This window comes from Falco punctatus (genome assembly GCF_963210335.1).
Source record: "Falco punctatus genome assembly, contig: scaffold_34, whole genome shotgun sequence".
NCBI lineage: Eukaryota > Metazoa > Chordata > Aves > Falconiformes > Falconidae > Falco > Falco punctatus.
Window position 1 is genome coordinate 786212 of NW_027660147.1, and position 21655 is coordinate 807866.

At 44.6% G+C, this 21655-nt stretch overlaps 1 protein-coding gene across 6 annotated transcripts; it reads right to left on the minus strand.

Moving 5' to 3' along the window:
* Positions 1–1514: 1514 nt before the first annotated feature.
* Positions 1515–21468, minus strand: LOC308057783 (ras and Rab interactor 2-like). 6 transcript variants are annotated; one of them, XM_080411837.1, is made up of 8 exons: positions 21200–21466; positions 16449–16677; positions 14734–15026; positions 12512–12643; positions 10258–10421; positions 3833–5566; positions 2332–2477; positions 1515–1849 (listed from the first exon to the last, which is right to left on the minus strand). In XM_080411837.1, exons 3-6 carry the CDS (start codon positions 14810–14812, stop codon positions 5249–5251), a joined length of 693 nt encoding a protein of 230 aa, XP_080267963.1. In that variant the 5' UTR covers positions 14813–15026; positions 16449–16677; positions 21200–21466; the 3' UTR covers positions 1515–1849; positions 2332–2477; positions 3833–5248. The 6 variants fall into 6 exon arrangements, 3 of the variants coding, with proteins under 3 accessions (XP_080267963.1, XP_080267962.1, XP_080267964.1); XM_080411836.1 differs by lacking the exon at positions 16449–16677; XM_080411838.1 differs by lacking the exons at positions 12512–12643; positions 16449–16677 and having other exon boundaries at positions 21200–21463.
* Positions 21469–21655: the final 187 nt, after the last annotated feature.

Sequence of the window (21655 nt, forward strand, 5' to 3'; positions counted from 1 at the left end):
ACTGTGCCCCCTTCTCCTTAAGGTGCCTTAGAGCTTGTGACAGGAATTTCATCCACTGCTTGGAAAATCTCCAAGGTTGCAGCTTAAGGGAACCAGAGTTCCCTGGGTCTCAGAGTAATTCCAGAGCTAAAGCGGTGACAGACATCAGCTCTAGGTCAGATGATACATGCCAGCACTCACCACTGACCCAGGGTGGCAACCTGCTCCCATCCGCTACCTCCTGACCTAGGAAGCCCCTTAGGGAATTACAGCAGCAGTTTGCCAATGGAAAAACCACAACAGCACGACACGGTGACTCAAAGATCTAAAATAGACCCCTTGCGCCTACAGAAGCTGGTGCTAAAAACACAACAGGTGAACGAGAGAACATTAACTGCCATGACTGATACTAGAGCAAACCTCACTGGGCACTTAAGGAGAACAGCAAAGCCAGAATAGTAGCAAAAGCCTGCGTGCCCGGGACTGTAATAAAAGAAAAAACCCTGCCTGGAGATTGTTATGAGCACAAATAATACACATCCTCTTCAGTTGCGATCTGAGTTAAGACAGACAACAAATATCACAACACACCCATATTGATTAGTTGCAACAGCTTGCCTCTCACCATGTCTGTTATGGGTCACAGGTTCTCCCGCTTGTCTCAGCTACGTTGGGCACCAGTTGCTGTAGCTGGAGCCCAACTCAGGCAGCCTCACACAGGGCACCCGCTGCTGCAGCACAAGCAAGCTATCAGGCTGCAACAAGGCTTTTACCATCAGTCAGATTCTACTGTCTGTGCTGTTTCTCCTTCCTCCAGGGATGGGATGGGATGGGATGGGATGGGATGGGATGGGATGGGATGGGATGGGATGGGATGGGATGGGATGGGATGGGATGGGATGGGATGGGATGGGATGGGATGGGATGGGATGGGATGGGATGGGACCCCCTCCATCCAAGCCCCTCTCCCACACTCCTCAGGGCTATTTAACTACTTAGCGGGAACGAGCTACAGCTGCTCATCATCCATGTCCCTCAACCCACTGCCTTGGAGGCAAGGTCACAGCTGCATGTTATCAATACTCATCAACCCTCTGCCTTCACTCCTCTGCACTCCAAGAAATTGCAGGGAAGACGGTGACAGAAACCTGTGTTGGAACTAAGTGCCTGGTCAATGCCTCCAAGTAACAGCAGCTGTGACATCCAGACAGACTGTGAAGGGACAGATGGATCCAAGAATTAAATTAGGGAATGAGGTAAGTAAAAGGCACAGAGAAACAGAGACCTCTGAGTTCTGGAGAGTATATTTTGATGTACCCAATTTCTGGTTTTGTGGCTCAGAAAGAACAGAGCCCAGGTTTTGTCGCAGCAGTTATATGGCTGCAAAGGGAAGGCGAGAGCCAGCAGCAGAACTTCCTGGAACCTTCTGTGTAGGAGCAGCGGCCAGACGTTTTCAGTTTCGGAGCAGGGCTCCGTGGGAGTGACAAAGTGAGGGGACTGTTTTGTGGCCGAGAAGGAAGACCATGACACCACCATACAGGAAGCAATTCCATTTTAATAGTCTCCAAAGTGTCACGGTTCGAAAGGAAGAACAATAGGGTAAGAGCACGAATATGCAGCCAATACCGACAGAAGCAGCGTTGGTAAGCTTCTCAATATTGCTTTTTGGTATTTCACAGGGAAAAACATTGAGCCTAATATTTCTCATCTGTAGAGTTCTTGGGGGCTTTGGGGAGAAGGAAACTGACACTCTTACTAGGTTGTCTGAGAATCACAGTTTACGGTTACTCAATGTCTTCTGGTCTCACAGGATGAGGCAGAGGTATAATTGATTTCTTCTCTGTAACTCTGCAAAGAGCTTTCCTCGTACCTATGGCAAAAGAAAATAATGCTATTATGAAAGACAGTCATTGCACAAAGCCACGTTAAGTGACTTCTCTATTATGTTAAGATCATTTTTCAAGAAGATTTCCTAGAATATCTTGAGTTGCAAGTGACCCATAAGGATTCATCAAGTCCAACTCCATGCTCCTTGCGGGACTACCTGAAACTAAACCATATGACTAAAAACATCATCCAGATGCTCCCTAAGCTCTTGACAGGTTTGGTGCCCTGACTGAACGCCCTTTCAGTGGATAAGATTTTCCTAATGTCCAACCTGAACTTCCCCTGACGCAGCTTCATTCCGTTTCCTGCAATCAAGTTTCCTAACTGATGTACTCTTCAGTAGGAAAAGCTATCTAAAGCAGAATGCAGAATCCCATTCATCAACGACTATCTGAACTTGTACAGGCCCAGGAACCCTCAACACAAGAACCTTTCCATTCAACTTAAGGCACAACAACCACTTACCGTAAGCATCTTCATCTGGCTCTCCACTGCTAGCAGAGTAGCGCTCCGATACTGTCCGGTACACACGGTAGCCGAGCTGCTTATACATATTTACTGCAACCCGATTTGATACTCTCACAAAGAGATCAACGAAAAATCCACCCTTTCTTTGGAAACATAAAACCAAAGAAAAACCACAGTAAGGAACAGCAGGTGAATATATTGCTAAATAACCCATAACTTGTAATCTGACCAAGAGCAGGTCTGATGATGTCATATGCTAATCAAACACCTTTCACACTGCAGTAACAGATGCACTCCTTTCCCAAGGGACAAATCTGGTATAAGTTCAGATTTTATTCTATTTTTGTCATATAACCATTCTTTTATACCAGCCTGTAGATTCAAAGTTATGAACAGAAAGAACAGGGCAAGCTAAGCACTCGCACAGGTCTCATACACATAAGAAATCTTTCATTTAAAAAAAAAATAATCTAAAAATCCACATTTTCAATTGCATTGGCTTAGGGACTGCCTCCTTCAATGTGTGTGGCAGGGGGCAGTGGCGGAACGGGTCACAAAGTTCAGTCACCTAACACAAGGCAGCCCTTCTCCTCACAAGGCAGATTCCTCAATGTGCAATTTTCCCATTTTACCGATTACAATGGGGTTGCCCTACCACCATGAGTTCAGGACATTTCCCTGTGGGTTCATTTGATGCTCAATTAAATCTTCAGCAAGTACAAGCAGCCAAGCATGACAAAAAGTAAGCTAAGGTACTGTCTGCCATACAGAATTGGTTCCAAGGCTGCCTGCAGGAACTGCAAAAATCTCACGATCACTGAACAAGCACGCTGGAGACCCTATGGGAAAGTGTTGACCCTCCATGAAACTCTCTTGCTGTCAAGACAAGGACCTTTTTCTATACAGTATCTCTATTAGAATTCAGGCTACATGCGGCGAATGAAGAGACGGGCCGCAGCTTGATGCAAGCAAATGTCAATTTATTGTACAGAAGCACGAGGTTTTAGACACTTTCAGAAGCTGTGCGTTTGAAACAGATTGGTTCTTGAAGCTAAGCCTTGCATACTAGGCAATCCCTGATTGGTGGTTAGCTGCCATCAATTAACAGCAAGGTGTTACCTTTCCTTGGCGCCATCCTTGGCGCCATCCGTCTCCCACCCCCCTGTGCTCTGCAAACATGCCTCATCATGTTAATTGTTGTCTAGACAAGCTCGAGCACATTCCCCTCAGCTAACTGATTGCCATGCATGGTCCTAGTTTCCAGCCCGCTCCTGCAGCTACACCCTACTCATTCTGGCAAGTTAGCTTTCATAGAAACCCTGAGATCTTACACCGCCACATGACAGTTTTAGTCTTGTTCTCTAATTACAGGGAATCCTCAGCGAATCAGAACACTACTTAAAGCAAAATTCTGGGTCTCTTTCATGCAAGTCAAATACCTAAGCCATGTCAGTTGAGAGGTTACTTTTAGAAGATTAAAGATAAGCATGGTACTCACACTTCTGAAATTTCTCCCAGTAGTTCCATCAATTTAGCAGCCAAACCCAGCTGTTGAAATTCCGGTGCGACAGAGAGAGCAGTAACATGTCCGTGCCACTCTTCCCCAGCCACAGAGCCTTCCGCTTTACCCAGTACTGCGAACGTACAGAGCATCAGAGCGGTAAGGAGCACCTTGGGAATAATGCACCACACGCAGCCACATGACTTTACAAAAAACCAAGCAGTCTACAAACAAACATTGCAATGATTGTGGTAAAGGCTTAAGCAGTGATTCTAGGCTATTACTCAGTGATTCAGCAGCCACTAAGTTTCATTTTGACGCAGTATTACAGTTTTTTCTTTGTTAGTATAAATAAATAAATGGATCTCCACAAATTCATTGTTTGAGGTGTGACTTCCAAATGCAAGTTTTAAGCAATTCTCTTGAGTCTTTAAGTGAGCGGAATTCACGACCGAAGGAATGGAGGGCTAGAAGCCCAAAACTCACTCACCATCCCAGCAATTACTGAAGACTTTTTTTGACTATGGGGCAATAGAGCTTGGGACGCTTTGCCAATGTGGCAAGAGAAAGCAAAGGCCCTGGAAACACTGGACGTTTAGGGAAAAATAAAAAATAAAAGCAGGGATGGGTGTGTGTTCTTCATAGTTCCTCTCCTTTCTACACAGAGCCAAGCTCCTGTTAGCTCGTTAATGAATATGCAGACTTCCACAGGGCACTGCTAAATAAGCAACTGATGTGGTGGGTACAGAGAAACCTTCCGTACAGCAAACGCTTTAAGCTTTACTGTTAAACACTTCATTTCCTGGGTCCCTACAAAGACTCCCATTCTGTGCCCACCTTCTCAAACCCCCCAAAAGAAGGGGAATAAAAACAACTGGAAGGAACAAATACATATATATATATACACACACATGTAAAAACACGGCGAATCTCTGTAATTAAAAAAATTAGGAAAGGATGCAATCATCCAAGTAATGAGGAGTTAACTGATGCGCTGCATCGGACAGTCTTGTCAAACTCATGCTGGTGAAACTAAGCTCATACCAGTTGGTTTACTGAAACACTTGTCATTTTGATTCAAGTATATGTATGCTAAGACATTTGGCTATAGAGTGAGTGCAAGAAAATACATTTTTGCACACTACAGCAAGAGACCTGCAAAGGGCCACGGTATAATATGCTTCAAAAGAGTCTGTGGTACAAGAAATTCAGCCTCATGGGCTGCTGGCTCAAACACACTGGTGGAACACTGTATAACTGGCCATACGCACGGTTTACACGGAGTGTTGTATGCAATGCACATGTTTAACTAGGTATTTATGGTTTAAGACCTTTTTTAGCTCCTAAGGCAGGCAGCCAGCAAAGATGTTTTCAAGAGTTAACAAGGAACAGAAATTAAAGGAGTTGCTGGTTTTAAGAAGCTGACTCATCATTGTTTTGAAAAATGGCACCATATGGATCACTGTTAATGCGCTTGTAGACAAAGCGAAAGACCTTGGGTTGCGGGCGGCTGTGCAGCTCTGTCTTAATCTTCTGAGGGTAGGTATCTTCTGTCAGTTGCTGCCGGGTGTCATCAACAAAAAGAAACAGGCTATAGTCTTCTGGATTGTCCACTCTAAACTTTTCAGCACAAAGCTGACATACATCTGCGGTAGTGATGCAGGGTCTTACTAGTAAGGTCTTTCCTGTACACGCACTGTTAACTTCCTGGAATGCAACACGAAGGTAGTTCTGTAGAATGAGAAAACAGACATCAGAAACAAAACCTCCAAACCTCATCCTCTGAAAACAGGAAGCTCAGCAACAAACAGCAATCCTCTCTATGTTCTAGTTGTGAAACGCACACCAGTGATTCCTGTACATTACAGCCATCTTGTGAATTGACGTTGGTGATAAGACTGTGGCAGGCATAACAAATTCATAAGTTGACATCCTCCTTTCCTTGGCTCACATTCTAACCCTGCAATTACAAACGAACAGATAGCAGTCTTAAAGCCCCATTGAAAACATCAGTGGTTTTAACGGGACTGGGTGTTTGGCCTTACTAGGAAACTAAATGCTGTGAAGCAAAATAAACATCAGAGGCTGTAGGACAAGGCCTCAAGAACAAGAGTCCAAGTACTGTTAGCCTGATGAATAAGACTTGTAGGGCACAAGCCCTGGGAGCCAAGGAACAAGCTAACTGCAGACCCCTGAGCCGTTACAGCTGAGGAGGCAGCCAGACGGACAGAGAAACAAGTAGCCGGATAAGGGAACGCATAGTGCTGATAAGGAACTTTGCCAATCACGAAAGCTGCGTAGAAAGAAACCCCCTAATCTTAGAATAGGAATTGTTGCTATGATAAGGTAAACTAATCAGTTCCTATTGTTTAAACGGTGTGTCTTAAATGTCAACCAATCAGTGTGTAATATGTAGAAGGTAGAGACGTATATAATTGTAAGAAAATCACTAATAAACTGACATCTTGCTTGCATCAAGCTGTGTCCCGTCTCCTCATTTGCCGCAAATTGGTGACCCTGACATGATCCAGTGAAGGATCCGACGTGGAGGGGCTCTTGAATCACCTGAGCGACTTGCAGCGAATCCCACAGAACTTTGAATGATCCGCTGAAAGGAAGCGGGAGCCGGCCGGCCTGAAATCCCTCCGGAGTTGAGAGGTGAGCTGTGGGAAATGCGTAATGGCGAATCAGGCTTCGTCCCCAGAAAGAGACGTTTATGAGCTTATGAAAAGTCTCCCTAACAAACATGAGAAAAGTATTTCTGGGCATGACCTTAAAGCAATGCTCAAGTGGGTGCAAGTAGATATGCCCGCAGTGACTGCATCTACAATTTTTGCACGGGAACTTCAGAACAACACAGGGGTGAAATTGTGGGATTCTGTGACAAAAGGCAATACTGAGTCCCACTGTCTGCTCTCTTCATGGAGAGTTATTTTTGAAACTATGAAAGCACAAGAAGAAAAGGCAGAGGAAGGAGAGGAAGAGGAGTCGCATGCTCTTTACCAGCCTCTAAGTCACAGTGCTCTAAACCCCTGGGTGTCAATGCAGTTGAGTATCCGTCAGAGGAAGATCCCTTTGACCCAGGACTGGCAGACCCTGAAAAAGGACCTGATTTATACTCTCCTGATCCACGCGATCTGTGGGCAAAAATAAAGAAACAAGCTTTAAGGGAGGTGGATTTAGAAATGGCTAAGACTATAGTTGCTCCGGTCTTGTACACTCAGGGTCGGGCAGGGGGACCACCTCTTTCTTTTTCGGTTGTTAGGGAACTGCGCCGCAAGAGACAGCATGCCCAAGAGATGATGCTGCAACTGCTGGTCAATACTATTGAAGAGAAGCTTCACACAATATGTTCATCATAAGGAAAAAGAAAAAAACCCAACCCTCTGCCAGCAACACACAAGGGTGTTGAGCCACAGGTTGCTGCACGATAAACCATTCACACTCTTTATGCTGCAGCATGCAAAAGGCAATCCATTTTCATGCAGGACATTTCCATCACATTAACCGATGGCAACTTAGTGTCTGAGCCTGATGTAACCAAATTTCATCTAACAGGCTTAGAGGGAGGCAGAAAGAAAATTTACTCTGCAACATTAAAGTAAAACCGTATGATCACGAGGCAAAAGCTGGATCTTTTTTCTCTGCTGAAATTCACACATGTGCACAACTGATAACATAGATTAATTCTAAACAAGTCCTACAAGCAAACGCAGTTCTACCATTCAAAAAGTATTTAAAAAGTAAAATAAAAAGCAACTGGAAAAAAACACACCCAACCACAAAACACTTTTGGACACATGAGCAAAGCAGCCTGCCATCACGTGTTTTTTTGCAAAAAACTAACTGCAATTAGAAACTAAAAGCAGTAAAATGAAAGGAGATGGGAAAAATGACAGTAAGAAAGACCTGTTTATTTACTGAGCTGATACTTATGTTTGTACGCTGAATAAATTAAGCATGCTAAATCACAATAGCAAAAATTCACGTTTCCTAAGAACAAGCTGTTAAAAGCTAAGACTGAGAAGAATGCTCATATGACTTCAGTTCCAAAGAGCACTCTGGGTTTTTAATAAACTTTTGATAGCTTGCAGACTGAAAAACTGGAACTTTGCAACAGCTTTTAAACCATTAGGACTGAGCAGAACTAATCCATTTTTGTTAGCCGGTGTGAAGAAAAAAATAAATAAAAAAAATCAAATCAGCTCTAAATAAGGCAAAGCACACTACAGTTTCAATTTCTAACGTAGCTAACACACAGAAGACCTGTTTTTCGATGCTTCTAGATGGACAGGATTGCTTCAAGGAGAGGCTGAGGTTTGTGCAAATGCCTGTAACTCATATAGTAAGTATCAAAATTCTTTATGCAGTATCAGCAAGTTGTATTTCATCATCATCAAAATACCGGATTTTTTGCTTTTCCATCCTTTTGAGGGAGGGAGGATGAAGGCCTTTCCAGGACCCAAAAGCTGGTGGTAAGGCTGTGAGACAGCACCACAGACATGTAGTGACCACATCCTGGTTCAATGTGGGAAAGATGAGTTGAGCTGAAGCTGTGTTACACATACCTTGTAGGGAAGGTGCTTCATGTCAGGACTGCAGATGTTGAGAAGGGAGATGGAAAACTGGCATTCTGGGCAGGCAGCAAAGTGCTTGAATTTGTGCCAAGCATAGCCTGGAAGCGGAGCGACCTTACTGATTTGAGGCTCTCTTTCAAAGAGTCAAAGGAGCAGCCCTGGACACAGCTGGTGCCAGCTCTTCCTGTGCTCCCCTGCATCTTCCAGCATCCAGCACGGCGTCCAGCTGTACAGGTAGCTTGGCTGAAGTTCAGTTGCTGAGGAAGAGAAGGTGAAACTGAATACAAGATCCTGCTGAAAAAAATCTTCTGTCATTTAGTCATCCAGCAGAAATACAAAGGTGATTAATTTTCCTATTAAGCATAATATTTTGCTAGAAAGAACAAAGACTCAAGCTACTTGAATGTGACACCTAACTACAGGTAAGCAGAATATAAAATGGATCCCAGTAAGATGGACTAGCTTTGTGCACTTGCCACTGTGGATAACTGGCTAGCTGAAAAGGGTCACATAGCCATAGTCCAGCTGGCTGGACAAAAATGCACATGGCTCTCAGCTTATCTGAAGTAAAGCAAAATACACTGTCTTTGGATGTTTTTGTTACACAATAACAGGAAGATTTCGGTGGGAAAAGAATGTTGCAGGTGGGAACAGATAACTACAGAAGAGAAACTAGGGGCGGACTTGGTATTTAGGCAACTAACCAATAATGAGCTTAACTTTTGTAATATGTATGAGCTAATTATAACAAGGCATAAAAGGTGACTGTAAGAGACAATAAACGAAGTCTGCTGATCACTCATATTGAGTGACTGTGTCTTCCCTCTGTCGCGACATGCCACAGTTTGGAATTTCTGTTTGTCAGTTCTCCTGTTCCTAAGAGAGGCATATTGTGGGAGACTGCTGCTTTTCCCAGCTCCTTCCTGTTCAGTGATGTGCTGTGGTTGTTTGCATGGACACTGATAAAGCAGAAGGAGCCGCAAGTGAAAGGTTTAATTACTTCCTGATGACCCCATACCTTCATTTATCAAGCTCTTAGCTCCATCATAACATATTGACGGTTGTTGTTAGCCTCTCCAGCAGCTTTGCACTGTGGTATGGACTGTAAACAACCAGACACAAAGGAGTAAATCCTTTCTTCTCAATTCCAACATCCTCCTTGCTTCAGTTCGCAAACTGATGCATCTGGACAGACAGCAGCACGCCTATCTACGTAACAAACTTTTCCTATATGAAAGGCATGCAGACTTGGTTTTAAAAGATAAAGTAATCCCGACTGTTTTGTTATTCTTCAGTTGGAGTTACTGCCCTACTCTGAAAGAGCAGTAAGAAATGGGAGGGGGGAGAAAAAAACCCCACAAAACAAACTACAAACATGAAGACATCCACAATACAGAACTCTACTCCTTGCTTAAACTTTCAAATTGTAGGCAAGCTTTTCTGCCAAGTCTCCTCTCTATTACCCACGGTAAGCCACCAATCGCTACTGGGGAGTTGTGATGATTTATACCACTGGAAATCTGGGTTTGTTCTTTTTAACAGCAAAGCGTACAAAGAAGCTGAATCGAAAATACAATTTGGTCTGTCCTCGCTCTGCACGACTTAAATACAAAGGACAGTGGGAAAGCTCCATTATTTAGTGTTTCCTTTATACCATCATAACCACACTCTGTTATGAAGTGGAAAGACTTTGAAACAGAGGCAAATTTGCCAGCCATCTTCTCAGCACTGCTTCACACCACTTGTGGCCCCAAGGAAATCATTATGAATCGTACTTCTCAAATGGAGATTTCCAACAAAACAACCATCCCCTGGGCTTTTTTTCTCTTCAGCCTAAAGCTCTACCTGAAAATCATCAACTGAAGGCATTGTTCTGTTAGTTGTCCTCCTCTTGTGCCATTGCCGGAGAGTATCTCTAGCTTCTGAACTCAGCAGCTGGGCAGCCTGGTCTTCCTGGAAGTTCTTGATCAGCAAAAGTGCTCCATAAGCATATGCCAAGGAATATCCTCCTGTGAAGGACAGCAGGGGAAGAACAATTCAGAGTGGTTGCAAACACCACGCCAGTTCCAACGGGTCACAGTCAAAAGTACAAACGATTTCTGTTTGTTTTTTTTTTAATAAACAGACGCACACATACACGAAAGTCACTGCATTCTATGGCCAAAATATTTATACGTAAAGAAAAACAGCTTACTTGCCTGCAAAATACTGGACAGTGTGTTCTCAGCTGCTAAGAGCCGTGCAGTGGTTGCCTGGGCTCCATATTATCAAAGTGGTGCAACAGTATCCATCTCTGGGTCCGCTAGCGCTGGGGGTGGCCGGTTATTTAAATGACCAGTGTCGCTCCTTTACTCCTGAGTGTTTTTACAAAGGTGGAACATGAGTTTTCTTCTAAACAGTTTCCAAACAGCGATTTGTTTTCTTCCTGAGCTTCAAGTGGGGATCAAACAAACACAGCTGTTTAAACGACATAAAAGACCATCTACCACTGTTCAGGAACTTAAAAGTGACCCCCTTAGTGGCAACAAAGCAATGACCGAGCGTGTGATTTGTACCTGGAAGCATCCCAAAGGTTTTGCTTTTGTTTTTAAAAGGCAGGCTGTGTTTGTTCACCTATGTCCAACACTACATCCAACTAGTTCAGGAGGCAGCGTGTACAGCTCTCCAGACTTCACCTTTATTACATGAGTGGAGAACAAAGTACAGCCACAACAGAGTTGCCGATGTACAAAAGGAGCTGCAGGTCACAAAGGAAAAGGACTCTCAGCAGGAGGCAACAGTCCTCAGCAACCAGGAGAAACAGAAGACAGGCTATCATATATTTCTCTTGCTCTTTAAGTAAACTATTTGAGTGGGAGCGTTCAATTAAGAGGCAGCACGGTCTATTTGTGGAGTCATTCAGAGATGCAGTCTATGCTCACAGTAGTGCTTTCTGTATTACCGACAGCATCCTCTCGCTTTCATCTCTGTGACGAGTTCAATACGTGGAAGACACGCAAGACCCACCAGACAAATTGGAAAATACATTTACATTTGAACCGCACAACCCCAAAGCACTAAACAATTTTTCCTGCACCGTACAGTTTAACTAGTGCACAGACAGGGCCAGCCAATAGATGAATGACTTTTGCTACATTAAAAACGACACGACTTAACAGCCCAGTAAATATTTCTGCCTTTCAAGCGTGTTAATGATCTCCAGCTTCACATCTCAAGTATTTTCTGTCCTAAGATTCCTGAACAATGCACCCTGCACACAAAGCAGGGAACAGACTAGTACTGAACCGGAGGAAACCCGACACAGTTCTGTCATGCATATCGGCATGTAAAAGGATACAGCAATTTCAGCAACCCAAGAGACAGCAGAAATGGGACGTATACACATATACTTAACTCACAGCTGAGCTTGGTCACAAGAACCTTTGAAACTTCCTCATAAACTGATAGATTCTGGGGCCTACCAAGGGCTGGCAGAATACCTCTTTGTTAAAACCACCACCGTGAAAACAAAGGAGGGAGATTTCCTTGCCTCTAGCAGACTTCAGCCATTGTTCAAGAGTGCCTTAAGAAACATATTCCTAGGCCTCATAAAAATACTCTGTGAGAAGCAAGTATCGGGCATAAACCAGGATCATTAAGGGGGGCAACATTCTCAAAAGCACTCTCCCCAGAGGGGCAGAGAATTCCCCCAAAGATTTTACAAAGCACCTAACCCGGGTCCCATTCCAGGTCTCACAACTCAATTGAATGCTGCAGACCCATACATACTCTCGGGACATTTTCAGGCACAGAAGGATAACCACAGTTGGCACCCGCACAGCCTATGTTTGCTTGCTAAGTCAGGGCGCCTCCTCCTTCTTGGCAGAAAACAACATACTCCCTCCTAAGACGTCGGTAGATTCCCAGGTCACTTGGGGCTGTAACTCTGCAAGCTAACCAGCCTTCTCTTATTTTAAGGTGGAAATAATTACAAGGTTCTCTTGTTACACTACCGCCATCACCGACTACATGACTCCGTCAAAAGGGTTTCTACTCAAACGAGGTGAGGAAGAATCCCCCTTCCCCAGCCCTCCACTCAGTTCTAATAGCAGTTGATTACCTTCTCCATGCAGCAAAGATGGGTCCAGCAATTCCACCATGTATTCAGTTTCAGTATCCAGCTCCAGCGTATCACCCTGGGCCAGCACATATGCCAACACAGGCAAGAAGTCATCAGCTCCAAACAGCCTCCCTGGGTCAAAGAGAACACAGGCAGCGATAGACAAATCACACCCTTTTGCCAGTTTCGGTGTTTGAAAGGAAAGTGTTATTTTGCTGCCTTTACTGACCGGGTTTGTATTACTCTAGAGCCTCTCGTTACGGATGTGCAGCAAAGAGAACATCATCGGACACTTGGTGGGCAGCGTCCAGCTTCATCTTGTACTTCTAACGAGCACAAACTGGATGACGCAGACCTTGAAGCACGCAAGGGAATTTAAAGACTGGGCTCACCTTGGTGTCAGCTCAACTGGTGAACTCACAAGAGGTAGCCATGCCAGTCTGGCCTGACCTCCACCCGCACTTCTGTCAGTGGCTAAAAGAAAATCAATGGGCATTTTCTTCATACGTGCACGGACGACGTCCCCTTTCTGGAAGGATCCAGCCACAAGTATCAGTTCCTGAGTCCGAAACCCAGCAGAGAAGCCTGTATATAAAAGCCTATTAGATTTTACATGAAAACTCTGCACATTTCCTTGATGGATCATGGTTAAAAACACCAGTGAGCAAAGCCTCACGTAACTCCCAACTAGCTGGTGAAGCATCATCAGTAACAACAGCACGCAACACACAGAGGCTCTGCTGTACCTAGGTCTGTATGTGTTCCTCTTACCGCATTTAAACTTTCTCTTTAGAAAACGCTATGTGGCTAGATCTCTGGGTCTGGCCAAACTGTGCTCATTGCAGAAGCGGTGTGATGGTCACTTGAAACATCAAGATCGGGAGCCAGTTTAAACTATGGCAAAACTCCAGAGGACTGAAGGGCTGATATTGAAAGTCAGACCAGCTAAGACATACCCTCCAGGTATTACACTATTATATGGCTGAGATTACAGGACAAAGCAGGTACTGGAAACAGGTGCTGGCTCGATGCCACATTTTAAAACTTTACATGACAAAGCAAGACAACCCCAAGGAGCATTCGCTGCATCTTAGCCCAAGCCCCTCAGTACAATGGTTCACCAGAAGCCTCTCAGTACTTTTCTTTTGCATGTTGGGAATACCTTACTCAATGTGATAATACAGTATGGAGAAAAAACCAAAGTTTACATCACTTTGGGCAAAGATTCCTATATACATTTTAAAATGCAGGATTTTGCACAGAAATAAGCCAGGTCTAAGCTCCTGCCCAAATCTTGCCAAAGTGCCTGGGGGTCTTTTACAGCCTCAAGCTTTCACCATTCACCTCAAGTCTCAAAAGAAAGCAAGCATCCTGATCGGCACAGAGCCCAGCTGCAGATTCAGCGCTCGAAAGAAAACTGCCAACCACCTGCAGCAGCTTATACTTTCTTAAGAGAAAAAAAACTTCCACTACCACCAGCATTGCTTCACCTTAGCTCGTGACCTACCACGGCAGCGTATGATAAGATGTCAGGCAATAGAGCTGCACCTATGAATTCATGCTGTCCAGCACAGCGTTTTAACTGTGCCACTGACTAATCAAGCGGGTCTTAACTGGTCTGTGGTTCCATTTCACCATCTAGGTTTCAAGTCACTTTGGGACTCCTGCTACAGCGTAAAAATAGATGTTATTTCTCTTGCAAAAACACAAAGAAATTGTCCAAATGAGAACATTCAGAGGCACAGCAAACCCAAAACACTGGATCAGGGGCTGCTTTCCTCCAGTCATTAACACAGAGCCCTTGTAATTGTCATATTGCATACACACTGCTGAATTACTACAGCTAGATACTGGGTGCATCCTTTATTACGATTTCCAGGAAAATACTAATTTAGAACCAGTGTCAAATTCTAGGCTTACAGGACAGCCTTTCTGACAGCCAAATTCAAATGCCTACAGTCAAGCAAAGCTGGTGGTTGGGTTTTTTTTTGAAGCTGCTTCACAACTCTGCTTCACACTGAATTTGTAAGATGTGCTGCCAGATGCAGAGAGATCAGGAAGGAAGCAGAGAGGAAGAATCCCTCTCAAAAGGGCAAGGAGATGCTACAAGAGCTCCAGGAGGAGGAGACAAAGCTGCAGAATCAGGTGGTCTCATCTCCTCCACCAAAACACAACCCCAGGTTTAGAAAAACAATGACCTTGAACCACAAGAAGCACCATACCTGAGTTATTCTCCATAACAGTATAAATCAATTTGCAAACTCTCAGCAGCAGCATGACTTTCTTTTCAGGTGAATACATCTTCTGCGTGGTCACAGACTTTCAACATCCACATAGTCTGGTGTTGGAACAAACACGCCCAGTTCCTGAGGATTCCTCTGCCGCACCACCTGAAAGTTTTCCTTCAGTTGTTTCCAAAAACCATCTGCAGTATGAAAAACTTTCAACATTGCTTCATTATGGCTCTTCAACGGCTTCAGAATGCGCTTATGCATGGCCTTCTCCAGGACAACATCTGCAACGGGAAAACACAAGTTGAGCTGTCTTCCTCCTCTAGAGCAGAGCCAGTAGTAACAACCACTCCCAAGAGACACTGTAGAGCAAGACCTACTTGCTAAGGCTTAGTTATTACAGAAGCTGAGTCTCCAGATGTTTGTCAACAAGAAAATAAAAGGCAGAACAGAATCTGTATTCCATTTTCATTTCTGACAACGTGGGAAGTACAAAAAAAACCACAAAGGCAGACTACAGATTGTCACAACAACAAAAAAAAAAAACCCAACAAAAAAAGAAATAAACCCCAAAACAAAGCAGCAAGCAAGCAGCAGCTCCAGTTAACTTTTTCTTTTGTTGGCCAGAAGTGTCCCAGTTTTATTTTACTTTGAGCTTAGACTTTAATTCTGAAACTTGAAGCATAACACAGTCAAAACCCTAACTTTTGTCTGCTTTGGCATGAAAGCCCATCTTTTTTGCATGGTTTCCATCAGAAACTATAACTCACCCAGGGTGTCCTAAAACTTGGCTCAGCTTTAAGATCTTTATGATGCTGGACAGATGACGGGCACTAAACTATAAATGAAAACCAAGCTGCGTTTATCCAGCTTCAGATTTCATCATGCAAGCTTATATACAGCTTTGTCATCAAGTCTGAAGTTCTTTGTTTGGCAATAGTGTGCACATGGCACAGTAACCTCTCAGTTATTTTTCTTTTATTCTTGTTTTACTCAAGGTTTTCTTTAACAGTCAGTCTCCATTTCCAAGGTACAGAACACATCAACAGAGAAAGCTCTTTGGTAAATATTTTCTTTGAAAACCTTTACTTTGTAAGTGAATTTTCTCTCCCACTCAGCCTCCCGATGACAACATAGCTTACATTAATAATTAGCTTATATCCATTATTTGTACTATAGTGAACCGCCACAAGCACAATAGAAACTAAGGACCCTTCAGCCTGGCCACAGCACAAACACCCTGGCGATGGGGCAGGACGCGAGCCCAGACTAGGCAGATGTATTAGGGGAGCACAGGGACCGAGAAGAGAAAGAGGAGAGGCTGTGTCACCACTAGATCACACATTTATACAGGCTAACAGTGGACATCCCTGCTGCTAGTGGCAACTCAAATGTGTCGTTAAACCTCATGCCCTTTCCAGGTTCTTTCCCTGTTCTTACATGTTTCTCCTAGACCAGTCTCTTTTTTTCTCCCCCCGGCCTGCCCTTTTTGGGGGTGGGTTTTTTTTTAGAAATTGCAGGCTATTCCTAAGGCTTGGGATTTACACACACACACACTCCCCTCCAAATAAACATTACCTACTACTTTTGTTTTCTTGCTTTTGCTTTATGTTTTCATTTATTTTATCTTTGTGTTCAACCAATTTTCCTTTTGTGCCTTCAGACTGCTCTTTCTCATACAAACACACCCTTCACACACTCCTCACCTTACGGTGTCTTTGCTTCACATGTAGCATTTATTCTGTACTTGTCTGGCACACAATTCCCAAATGTCCAACCCTATTGGGAGCTCCCATCTCCCCTGTCCCAATTCTGCTGCGGCTTTGGTAGCTTCTCTTACTATTTTCCCCTTCCGAGATCCTGATGGAGGTGGCAAAGCCATGTCTGCTTCATTCCCAGACGCGTCAAACACATCTAGGTGCTCTCTCACGGAGCCTGCAAAAAGGTGGAAAGAGTGAATGTGAGGAGCAGCACTTGCCCTCTGATTTTCTATAGCCACCAGTAAAGGCATAACCAGTCTGACACATGGTCTTGATGGCCTGTCACACAGCGTGAAGGGCAGATCTAGCTTCCCACCAGACCAAAGCCACTAATTATACATAACAAGCGGCAACATTTCAGATGACTGATCTGGTAGAGCCACACAATCACCATTGACAGCACTACCAAACCCAGGAAAGCAGAAGCATCACCCTTCTGCACAGTGATAGAAACTGCCTCTCCCTGCTATCAGAGCCATCCTCAGGGCTCACAGGGCAGAAATATTTTTCCACCAAGAAAAATGCACAAATCTCACCCACTGGTATGTTAGCTAGCTGAATTTCTAGAGCAGGAGTCCTCAAACTACGGCCCGCGGGCCAGATACAGCCCCCCAGGGTCCTCAATCCGGCCCCCAGTATCTACAGACTCCCCCTGCCCCTGCCAGGGGTTGGGGGGGGAGGGGGCGGGGAAGGGAACCAAGCAACTGCAGATGACTGCCTGCCACTTCATCTGCACGCCGCCCCCCTGTTTAAAAAGTTTCAGGACCCCTGTTCTAGAGGGTACACATAGTTCCTTGATAGCTTCACTGATTTTTATTTTATTTTTTTTACAGTTCAGCTTGCTTCCTTTATTTATACTGCCTGTTCAGTTTTCTAAAAAAAGTGAAACGGTCAAATGCTTTGCTTGTAAGTGGAACATCTCTGCAGCTTGCATTCCAAGTGCCTATCTTATTTAAGTCAAAATTAAAGCAGTCTGTGCCACCAAGCACTGGATTAAAGAACTCTCTATGCCCACGTTAACTCCCACAGGCTTCCACTGGACATGACTAGTTAACATCAGACATCCTTCCCCTCAGCAAAGCGGGGTCATCACCACATCTGGTCACAGGAGGCTCAATAAACTGTAAAGAGTTCAGCACAGATCCCCAGAGCCCTTGGTCCAAAAACAAGGGAGCACCTAGCTTAGGATGGGACATTGGAAAACTCAGTACACTTCTCCGATCCTCTTTATAGGCTCCAGCCCGGCTGGTTCAGCTGCTGCCTGCAGCATCAGCACAGAGGGAGCTGCAGAAACCGTCCCTCCCCAGAGGCTACGGGAACTGGACGTGGCAGGCAGGGAAAACTCCTCCATAGAGCCCCAGTCCCTGGTCAGGGCCAGGCTTGTTACCTGTAGGCAAGAAGTAGAAGCCTCAAGCCTTCTGCCCTCAACCCTCGCTTAGTGCTGCTCCCACAGCTTCCTGTGCAGATGAGCGTCGCAGGAGGCGTTATTTCACATTGGCAGTTTGTGACGGGCTCCAAAAGCAGTGCCTGCAAATTGCTCCGAAATGTACTTGATCACACTCCACATTTACTCTAAAAACTTAAATCTGAAGCAGCACAGAGAAACAGAGCAGATAACTCACATGGCTGTGCTCAAAGCTCTGAACAGGGTCTAAATACTTATTGCTGAAGGCTGTTCCTAATGGTTTCTGTGCCGTTAAGGTAATCGGGTAAACAAAAACAGGACAGAACATTGAGTAAAGCATCCTTCAGTGCTGTCCAGTGACTCTGTTACAGCTAATAGGAATCAAATGAAATAAAGGACATAGCCTCTCTTTGGAATCGCAGCCGTAACTGCCTTGGCTCCGTAAGGGCAGACCGAGAGAGACTGTCATTTTAATGCAGCACGTTTGCACAGAACTAGAAAATGAGGAGGTGACTAAGACATGGCAGTGTGTCTGAGGCGGTTGTTGTTCTAAAAAACAAAACAAAAAATCACAACCAAAAAAGCCCACCAAACCAAACAAAAAACCCCACCCCAAAACAACACACAGCCTTTTATTCTCCCTCGTGAATTCTTGGAATAGGCATAAGAACCACAGAGTTCTGCCCTCAAATTAAAAGTGGCAAATTCCAGCAAGTTGAAGTGGCCAACAACACAGCAAGATTGATAAACACTGGAATTATTTCTCAATGGTCAGTAAACACCCCTACGTATCCTAATTAATAGAAAACCTATAGAAACGTTTAGATTATTACTAAAGCCTGGAAGGACAGCATTTCTAGTAATCTGGGTCCTAGACCAATATTCAGTGTCAGGAGACACCTATAAGCTGTTTATCCTTTCTACTGAACTGCTGTTACTGCTGCCTTTCAGAGAAAGGTGTTTCTGGATCCGATCCCCCAAATCAATTCCCAGCTAGCAGTTTTCACTGATTAAATAAAAAAAAGTATAGGAGGGTCATCCCCCCCCAGGCAAATGAGCATCTAAGTTCTGAACTGGGGACTGATTCGTTGCATATGAACATCTCTGTATACTCCCCAAATCCAAACTGGCAACAAAAATTCTTGTTTGCTTCGGCATATGCAAAGTGTTTTCAGCTGTCCTCCCAGGTTGCTTAATACTCTTCAAGCCAAAACAGACACTCTTCGGGTTTTGTGGGGGTGGGGTTTTTTTGTTTGTTTTGCTTTTTAACTGAGCATCATTTGAGCTGAGCACCATGTAGTGTTCCTGAAGTGATACTTATCAATCATTAGCCTCTAGCCTCAAAATGGGAACAGGAAGTGATCTGATAAATGAATTGTAAAGGCAAACCAGCTCGTTTCGTCATGACTTGTGGATGCATCTGTATCCTGTGCTGACGTGCTATTTTGTTTTGCCACAAACCCCACAAGTCTGCATCTGGAAAGGACAACGTATTAGTCATCACCACTGTCCTTACACAGCCTCTTTACAGCCTCACTGCCTGAAACTGCAGGCATGCTCTTGCCTTTTCCTGGCTTCAGTTTACCTGTTACCCACTACTGTTGCTCCACGGAGATTACCTGTCAAACTTCAGATTTACATACAAGCCCTGATCATCACCTACGACAGAAAAACCATCCATCCATAAAAGAAGGCTCAGTAAGAGACTGAACGAGCCTGGGAACCACCACAAAAAGGCACAGTCCTGTAAAGTAACGTTGCCTGGGAGGCTGAAAGCAGAAGGCTGCTTTAGAACACCACGGTGTGTGGTGTGTATGTGCAGAATACACGACTACGCTGCATTTGCTTTCTTATAGCTCTTCCTAATGTCTTGCACATGTATAGACTGGCATGACTGATACAGATCTATTTCAAGACACCTCATGTCAGGATGGCCAGGTGTCCAGCTCTTGGTGGACATCTACAGTGACACATGCCTCACCCCTTGTGCAGACAAGGGCATCTCCTCCAAAGAAGCAAGGCTCGAAAATCAAGACCTCACACAACCTATATGCCTTGATAATCTGCACAACCCTGAAAAGAAAGGTAGGACTGAGGCAGGTGATGGATAGGTGGTGGTGCCAGGAGCTAAACAACTAGGGAAGACAGGTCTCCGGGTAAACCTCCTCCCATTTTACCCGCCTAAAGCATGCCAATGAATGACAGAACTATCTGTGCTAGGTCTGGTTTGCTTTGTTCAGCTGTGGGTTAATTAAAACTCACGTTATGGCAGTGTGGTAAATACCTATCTTTTCTTAAAGAAGAGGTAATAAAGGACCATGGAATAAGTCACAAAGCAAATCAAAGGGATGCCTGGGAAAGGGAGAACCAAATCCTCTGCTCGGCACTTTTACCGCTTGTTTCTTACTTGCCCTATCTGCCTGCTCCTATAGCGAAAGGAGCAGTGGTGAGGGACACAGTGGTTGGCCTCGACTCAATATGAAAAGATACTAGGATGAACCACAGGGTAAGGGAATGGGACACCAAAACAAATGTACAAGCACCTAAAAAGTAACGCAGCACTAGAAAACAGTCACAATTTTTTTTCCCCCAAGAGCCAGTAGTGTCATACCATTCTAATTCCTTTAAGAGGATAACTGGATCAGCGAAGTAGAGGGAAGTAGGGGATGGGCTGTATCCTAACCTTTTTAAAGCCTAAAACCCTATTCCATGCAAATGTCCTATAAGCAAACAAGGGAAATCCTGTCATGCTGTAATTACCATAAGGTGGGTGGCTTGAACGGGTGTATAAAATACTGCACTTGGAGCCCAAGACAGGTATTTGCACAGGGGTCAGCCATGATGTCAGAGCAGAGACTTTACATACAAAATCTGCACATGACATCACAGCACGGGTGGAAGAAGGGCAGCCCCAGTCCTTCGCAGACCAGGTTTAATTAATAAGTGAGAAACGGGCCTAAAGCTAACGTGACAAAATCTCATGAGAACAAAAGTAAAACATTGCCTCTCAGCAAGAGGAATACAAAAGCAAAAGCGCTGCTCAAAGCAGCCTCCCCGGAGCAGCCGGCAGAGTGACTCAGCGGGGGACGGGCTGCGCCCCTGCACACCGCAGCTCTGCCCGCCCGCAGACCCCAGCCCCTGCCACAGGGCATGGCCTGCCGGCCAGGGACCAGCACAGCCTCTCCAAGCCTCCTGCAACACCCAACGTTTAAGAATCCATTACAGATGAGACATACCAAAGCAAAGAACAGACAGTATTGTTTAGGCACCTTCCCACACAACCAGTTAATACCTTATGGCCAAATTACTGAAGCAGCCAGTCGTTTCTTGGGCTGGGCCCAGGCTTGGGCATTGAGACCGAAGCTGTTCGGGTGTCCACCCTGCCTGGTAGAACAGCGACAGTCGGCTTGATTCCCTTCTCTTCACAGACAAGATGATGCAGTATTACCGTTAGATTGCAACACTACCAGAATCATTCCCGGTTTGTATTGAAGTACAACAGTAAGTGTTATGACACACAACATGTTAAAAAAGCAGAGGAGAGGTTTACGTATAGCCAAGGACCACTTACTCCAACTTGTAACTAAACTGATAAATCAACTGAAATATATTTATCGGGTAAGCATTAACACACACAAAGTAAACGCAGTAAGGTGATAGTTTAGGCTTAAAGTTCAAGTCAGTGGAGCTTTCCCTGGAAAGAGGCTCATTCCTCTAACCAGCTTGTCCCATTTGTCAGCCTACCAGG